This window comes from Morus notabilis, unplaced genomic scaffold (genome assembly GCF_000414095.1).
Source record: "Morus notabilis unplaced genomic scaffold, ASM41409v2 Scaffold81, whole genome shotgun sequence".
Classification (NCBI taxonomy): domain Eukaryota; kingdom Viridiplantae; phylum Streptophyta; class Magnoliopsida; order Rosales; family Moraceae; genus Morus; species Morus notabilis.
Window position 1 is genome coordinate 256,851 of NW_010357153.1, and position 8,056 is coordinate 264,906.

The following is an 8,056-nucleotide window of genomic DNA, read 5'->3' on the forward strand; positions in this document are numbered from 1 at the left end:
CGACCGGGCACGGGTAGGCTACCTCTTCCCGAGGCCCGTCCATGGGAATTTTTGAGTCGGGTCGGGCAGCCTGAATTTTTTGGTAGATCGGGTTCGGTCATCGGGCAAAAATTTAGACTTTTCGGTGGTCACGGGCGGCCCGTCCAAAGTTTCAGCACTGCCTACCATAAAATTATCATAGAAGGTATGATATTGACGGTAAACAATAGTTGGTATGAAAAAAACTCCTTTCCGTTTCCACGAGTTTCATGTCCGTACTGAAATGTTTCACGTGACAAAAAATGTTTTCTATATTTATTTATATTCCGAATCATAATTCATAATTTTTTATAATATTTTTTCTCATAAAAAAATATACATAAAATAAAAATAATTCTGAATCATAATTCTCAATACATTAAATAAACCTACTTTAAATAAGTGTACCCCGGTTGCGATGCCCACAACACTACCTCCACTAAGATTGCATGAAGTTTGGCTATAAATAGAAGAGTGAGCTTAATTACATATTGCACAAATCTCCTTCTTTTTCTTTCTTTCTTTTTAGGCAATTTTTCTCTTCTTCTAAGTTCTCTCTCTCTCTCTCTCCATTTCTCTCTCTACTTCCGAAAACCCACATACAAAATTGGTCAAAAATGCAAAGTCTAGCGCAAAACTTAACCGATAGTGTGGTAAAGGTTGTTTCCACAACCAAGCAACACATTGAAGGCGGCGAGCTCAACCTGTTTACCTTGTCTGACCCGAAAGTCTTGGAGCTTATCTACGCCACTCATGTCCACGCTGACGAGTCTTTTGATGAAGACTCTCTTTTTGTCATCGTCGAAAACATCCTTAAGCGCGCCACTCAAATTGTTGACAAAGTTGTTCAGGTATATATAATAATTAAACCCTAACTTTGTCAAAAAGGAAAAAGCAAAAAAAAAAAAAGAAAACACAAAAAAAACTTAATTTTTTCTTATGTCTCAAACCTACAAAAAAAATTTATCTTTATCATAGTAACAAAATAATTAATATATAAAGAACTTGGCTTATATATATACATATTTGTGTGTGTGATGACTGATTAATTATATATTTACAGGGTAGCCAAGTCCATGTGGAGAACATAGAGGAAAGGACCCCCAAAGCTAATTTTAGTGTGCCCTTATGCACTCTTAAGCAGATTAGTAGCGAGGTTAGACTTAATATTTATTTAAGTACTACAACATATATATATATATATATAAGTGTATAATTTATTTCTTAGTATTATTTTGTAACATGGAATTTTTCAGCTGTCTTGCAAGGCTCGAGGAGAAGAAATTGCACACAAAACGACACTGTCAATCCTCAACAAGCTATCAACCTACTCATGGGAAGCGAAGGCAGTGCTGACGCTGGCGGCCTTCGCGATGGAATTCGGCGATTTCTGGCTCCTCGCTCACCACCAGCAGACGGACCAGCTGGCCAAGTCGTTGGCAACTCTCAAGAGAGTGTCCGTCCTTGTCAAGCCCGCCGAGATCCAGAGACGCCGCCAGGCAATTCTCGAGCTCAACAACCTCATCAAGACCACCATGCAAGTCATCGCCATCTTCGACGAGTTCGAGAAGCTTTCGCTCAATTACGACCTTAAAGACGTGCCCGGGATCACCATAGCACTCGATCGCCTCCCGGTGGACGTCTACTGGTCCATTCTGAGCGTCGTGGCTTGCTCTACTAAAATATGTGCCCTCACAAATGATGAGTAAGTTCCGTCTATTTTCAATCATTCACCAATGTAGCGAAAACTCTTGTTATTAATACGAAAAATATGTAATGATTTTTTTTTATGTGTGTATATATTTCAGGGAGACGGCATATGATCTAGCACCGTATGCTCAAAAAGTGCACTACATTCTCAACAAGCTCAAAATCCAGCTGATGTTTTGCAAGAAGCAGATAGGTTTGGACCGTTTGGCTGCTTATAATATTTATTATAAGCGTGTTGTGTGATAAAATATTAGTCAGTGTAATCATAATATAATGTTGAGTACTATAAAGATTGTTGCTTAATTAGTCATAAGTTATGGAAGATTTTAAATTTTTATTTTCATTTCAGAGGAGGCCGAGAGTTATAGGAGGCTTAGGAAAATCTTCCAAACTCCTACGGAGATCATGGAGGTTTTTAAGGCCCTCATCTTTTCTAAGGACAATGTTCAGCCTCTTATTGATGGTTCTACTAACAAAACGGTTTGCTCTGCTCTCTTTACTAATGATCTAATTAATAGAAAATTAATTTTCCCATCTCATATATAAAGTGAAAATAAAATTTAAAAAAAAAAAAGTGGGACCCACTTACTCCATTATGGTTTTGGACACAATTTCAAATCTAGAATAACTCAGCAAAAGCTGGGTACTCCTAAATTTGTTCAGAAATAACAAAAAATTAATGATTATTATATAGTTTACTATGCTAGGCAATATATTATATTAAATAATATTTAAACAGGTTAACATCGAGGTGATAAGGAAAAGGTACGTTTTACTATACATCACGGGGCTAGACATCTCCGACGAGGACATTTCGGTCATTAAGCCAGTCTACGACGCCACAAAGAAAGACGATCAGTACAAGATCGTGTGGGTCCCCATAGTGGAGCGGTGGACCGACGAGCAGAGGAAGAATTTCGAGATTCTTCGAGCGAAGATGCCGTGGTATGTGGTTCAATACTTTTCGCCAATTGCTGCAGGGTTCAAGTTTGTGAAGGAGGAGTGGCAGTATAAGGGCAAGCCCACCTTAGTTGTGATGAGTCCGCAAGGGAGGGTTGAAAATGTCAACGCTCTTCATCTTATCAGAGTTTGGGGAATGAAGGCGTTCCCTTTCAACAAGGCTGCTGAGGAGAGGATTTCCAAGGAGTTGAATTGGATTGGCCCTGTAGTCAACAACATTCACCCCTCTATTCAAACTTGGGTGAGTAATAAATTCTATAATTAGTCTAGTTTATTTACTTTAGGGTATATTTGGTATATGAATTTTTTACGGATTTAAACTTATAATTTTAATTATATTATACTACTTTTTTTTTTAAGAAAAATTTAAATTTTAAAAATCATAATCAAAGCACTTATTCAAACTGTAATTTAAGCTCATATATCAAACGGGCTCTTACATTTTTTTTTCTTCTTTCTTTTCTCTAAATGTACCATATTTTTCAAATTGGAAAATGCAATGAAATATATTTGAAATGTCACAATACTTGTGTGAAAGTGCTATAACCTATGTAATTTTGACACGTTTATGTGTGGTTCAACCACCTTGGGAAAAATAAAGTAGCTAGCTTTAAATTAGCTAAAAAAAAAGTTTTTGTGCTTGGTTTCAAAACGTACTCCTTTGAAAATGCCACATTTGTATAAGTCTTTTTTTTTTTCTTTTTCTTAAACGACCTTTATTTTTCAAATTGATAAATGCTATATATGAAGCCTATTCCTAGAAAGCCTACTCCTTTTCAGAAAAGATAATGACAACTAGAGTAGCTCCAAATTAGGCTACAGAAAAAAGGTTAAAAAAAAGAAGAAAGTCTAGTACATTCCCTCCTTTCTTTGGACCAAGGACAATTTATTTTGTTCTTTTAACCCTCTTTATTTTTATTTTTTTGTTTGTTTGTTACCTTTTCCCAATAGTAGTGATTTGTTATTTGATTATTATCATTGGTTAAAATTGGATTAATAGATCAAAGAAGAGAAGTACATTCTATTCTACGGAGGCAAAGACAACGAGTGGATCCAACAATTCTCAAAGAAAGCAACGGCCCTCGCAAACGACCCCATAATCAAAGACACTCTGAAGATCAAAATCGAGTTGTTTTGCGTCGGAAAGACGGCCAAAGGCGGGGAAGACCTAGGCATACTTGGGCGGTTCTGGACCTCCATAGAGAGCTTGTTCTTCACCAAAGTGCACCAACAAAAAGCTGACCCCGTCACCCAAGAAATCCAGAAACTTCTTTCCTACAAGAACGAGAGCGGTTGGGCCGTGCTGAGCAAGGGCCAAAGCGTGATTGTGGCTGGCCACGGCTTCACAATCCTTAGGGTTGTCGAAGAGTTCGACAAATGGAAGGAGTTTGTGAAGGACAAGGGATTTGAGGTTGTTTTCATGGAGCACCATAGCAAGGTCATTCAGTCCGTTCGCCATTGCTGCCGCCTCGACATCCCGAGCGTCACCGGGAAGGTACCGGAGACCATGCAATGCCCCGAGTGCCCTCGCACCATGGAGACTTTCATCGCCTACAAGTGTTGCCACATTGACGCCCCCGCAAATGGACATCACTAAATGAGTAGTGTCGTTTTAGTCATGTGTCATGTGTTTTTGTTTTTTTTTTTTTTTTTTTTTTTTTTTTTTTTTTTTTTTTTTTTTTTTTTGTGTGGCTCTCTCTCTTTGTAATGGCCTAATTATGTGTTTGTGTTAAGGGTATCCCATGTGTTTTTTACTACTCGCCGGTGAAATAATTAGGGCATTCAAGTTGCTTTTGAGAGTCCATGACTTTCGTAATTTGATGCCCCAAATTATGTTGTACGAGAATGTGAGTTGTTTTGAGCAATTCCATATAACAACAGAACCCTTAATGTTATGGCTTTCTTTAGCATATCCTTAATCCCTATCATACTTATATCCAACTGCATAAACAGCATTCATAAATATATATATATATATAAGCATAAACAGTAAAAATTATCCTTTACTCTCTTAGTTTAGAATAATTAACTCCATTACTTTTAATGATACTATAGAAGTTTGAGAGGCAAAACAAAATATATTCATATTGTTTTTGGCTCCGGAAAACTAACCCTTTTCTTTTCTTTTCTTTTCTCTTTTTTTTTAATTTTTTTATTTTTTATCACCGAAGAAGTTATCCGCTTAATCTGCCTTCAACATGATTTCATACGTTTTTCATTTTTTTTTTGTTTTTTTCTGCAGTAGTATTCAAAGGACGCCACGTAACGTCAGTCACATGCACGTTTCTTTCATGCTTTAACAGTTTGACCCTTGCGGTACCCGTGAATTCTTTTATGGTGGTCCCATTTCAAAGGGATATATCTTGTATGTATGTATGTATGTGTGTATGTGTGTGTATATGTATATATATATATATATAATATGCAGTGTTACAAATCGTATCGCTGGTAAATTATATGGACAATTTTTAGGCTAGAGAAAACGAGTTATAAGTAATTTTTTATTTCAAATTGTTAAATATGTATAAAAATTACTTAGTATATATTTTTTTTAATTTAATGTGATTTTTATTAAATTTAACGGTTAAAAAATAATTTTTATATTTTAATACAATCAAATATCTAATTAAGTTAGTAGTCTTACGTGTCGGTTGATATTGAAATTAGGGTTCGTTTAGTTCGCTGATTTAAATTTTTAATTTGAGTTGAAATATAATTTTATATGAGAATTTTTTACTGTAAAAAAAAATTAGATGTAATTACTTTTAAAAACTTTTTACTGTAACAAAATTTAAATCAGTGAAATGAATAGAGTCTTAATAATTTGCACCTTTCTTGAACCAAGGAACATCATCATTTTTTATTTATTTTAAAATAAAATTGGATGGTGAGAATAAGTAAAATTAATAATCTTTCAACTAATTAACATTCAACTGGAATCTCAATTATGTTTGGTCAACATTTTATAACTATTTTGTTCTTAAATGACGAGAATAGATAATTAATATCTAAGTAAGGTTAGGCATCCCAATTAAATTAATACACAAAATCTAAACTCATCCCTGTCGATGTTTTATCACTAACATTTACCATAAGATGTAAATTATCATTATTAAACTTCAGTTTCTTTTTTTTTAAAGCAAATGTTTCGTTTAAACGCCTTGTTACTATAAATTAAGTTATATCAGAGTGTTTGTACTTCTCTAATATGTCCCACGTTAGAAATGGAAAAATGATAAACATCCCAACTATTGAGTCACTCTACCTAATCTTGTTCCTCACTATTGATTGATTAGTTGTGACGAACATTATATTAAAGTGATGTTTAATTTATGAATTTATAATCATATTTTATGATTTTAATTTTTAAAATTTAAATTTTTTTTTAAAATATTGTAACGAATTATAATTTTAAATTAAATTAAAAGAGCATTTAACTTAAAATTTAATTTAAGCTTTGTACTACTAAGCTAACACAATATGAGTTTGTTGCCGTTGAAGAGACATAATCATTAGCAGTGACATGTCTTGTCATCGCCAGCAAATGTAATCGCATTGAGCAGCAATTTACTTCGTTCATTTAAATTTATAATTTAAATTGAGGTATAATTTTATATAAAAAAATTTTATTATAATAAAAAAATTAAATATAATTATTTTTAAAAAAATTTTATTATGATAAAATTAAAATTTTAAACTCAAATTAATAAAGTGAACGTACTCACATTTTTTACCGCAATTTGCAAGGGATAAAGATGCATTTCGATAAAATATATATATAAACAAATAATTGGTTCATTTTAATGCTTGGTTTGCAGCTGGAATACGGTTCTGTTAGGTTTCATCTTTTTTCACAAAGCTTTCTTTTAAAAAGGGCGAAAAAATATCTTCTTCCAACTATTTCATGATAGGAATATGAACGAGCGAATATCTCGTAGACCCAAAACCTTGCCCCACCAAGACCATTAAATAAGAAAGAAAATCCGTATTTCTTATTTTATTATTTACTTGACATGATGCTTATGAAACGGAAAATTAAAACAACATAAAGCTTAGACTAATAATAAATAATAGTATGTAAGGTCTCGAATAATTTACGAATTTAAATTTTTAATTTGAGTTTAAATATAATTTAATGTGAAAATTTTTTAATATATCAAAAAAATTAAATATGATTTTTTATAAAATTTTTTAATTATAATAAAATTAAAATTAAAAACTTAAATTAATTAAAAAAAAATAGTAAAAAATAAGCCAGTATGATAAGTTTAAAGAAATATATAAGTCAATTTTTAATTATAGAAATTAATATGTTATAATTTGTCAAGTTATAATTTATAATCAGATAAGTTATGGATAAACTTGTCAAGTTATAGTTCATACTCACACAAGTTATGGATAAAAATCGTGATTTATAGATAATAACTTATCAAATTATGGTTTATAACCAGACAAATTAAGAACGAAAAGACTAATTTAACATATTTATTAATTTTTTTATATATAATTATAAGAGTGTTTGTACTTCTCTAATATGTCCCACGTTAGAAATGGAAAAATGATAAACATCCCAACTATTGAAGTCACTCTACCTAATCTTGTTCCTCACTATTGACTGATTAGTTGTGACGAACATTATATTAAAGTGATGTTTAATTTATAAATTCATAACCATATTTTATTATTTTAATTTTTAAAATTAAAATTTTATTTTAAAAAAATATTGTAACGAATTATAATTTTAAATTAAATTAAAAGTGCATTTAACTTAAAATTTAATTTAAGCGTTGTACTACTAAGCTAACACAATATGAGTTTGTTGTCGTTGAAGAGACACAAAGACTGTTTTTTTATAGTGTAATTTGAGTATAATTTTTGAGTTAAATTTAAATTATAACTTGAGTTGAAATTAAAATTTAAATAAAATTGAGTAAAATTAAATAAAATTAAAATTTAAAAAAATATAAACTTAAATAAAATTAAAACTTAAATTATTTTTTTTTAATTTTATAGACAAAAGAACATGTTCATAATCATTAGTATTGACATGTCTTGTCATCGGTAATTATCTTTCGCTACAAAATTTTAACAACGTGACAAAAATGACAAAATCGCCAGCAAATGTAAGCGCATTGAGCAGCAATTTTATGGCCTGTTCATTTTATTAATTTAAATTTATAATTTAAATTGATATATAATTTTATGTAAAAAAATTTTATTGTAATAAAAAAATTAAATATAATTATTTTTTATAATTTTTTACTGTAACAAAACTTAAATCTACGTTTTTTACCGCAATTTGTAAGGGATAAAGATGCATTTCGATAAAAAAAAAAATTATATATATATATGTATATATAAACAAATA

At 31.2% G+C, this 8,056-nt stretch overlaps 1 protein-coding gene across 1 annotated transcript; it reads left to right on the top strand.

The window, feature by feature from the left end:
* Positions 1–513: 513 nt before the first annotated feature.
* Positions 514–4,590, top strand: LOC21399393 (protein SIEVE ELEMENT OCCLUSION B). Its single transcript, XM_010089471.2, has 7 exons — positions 514–869; positions 1,082–1,174; positions 1,275–1,723; positions 1,827–1,921; positions 2,078–2,208; positions 2,468–2,929; positions 3,689–4,590. The coding sequence occupies exons 1-7, from the start codon at positions 636–638 to the stop codon at positions 4,283–4,285; spliced, it is 2,061 nt and encodes a 686-aa protein (XP_010087773.1). The 5' UTR covers positions 514–635; the 3' UTR covers positions 4,286–4,590.
* The last annotated feature ends 3,466 nt before the right edge of the window (positions 4,591–8,056 follow it).

What these genes read in the sequence shown, in the direction of transcription:
- LOC21399393 (XM_010089471.2), top strand. Translation starts at nt 636, where the DNA reads ATGCAAAGTCTAGCGCAAAACTTAACCGATAGTGTGGTAAAGGTTGTT. An exon ending in TTAAGCAGATTAGTAGCGAG is followed by an intron (nt 1,175 to 1,274) that starts GTTAGACTTAAT and finishes GGAATTTTTCAG; the next exon opens with CTGTCTTGCAAGGCTCGAGG. An exon ending in GTTTTGCAAGAAGCAGATAG is followed by an intron (nt 1,922 to 2,077) that starts GTTTGGACCGTT and finishes TTTTCATTTCAG; the next exon opens with AGGAGGCCGAGAGTTATAGG.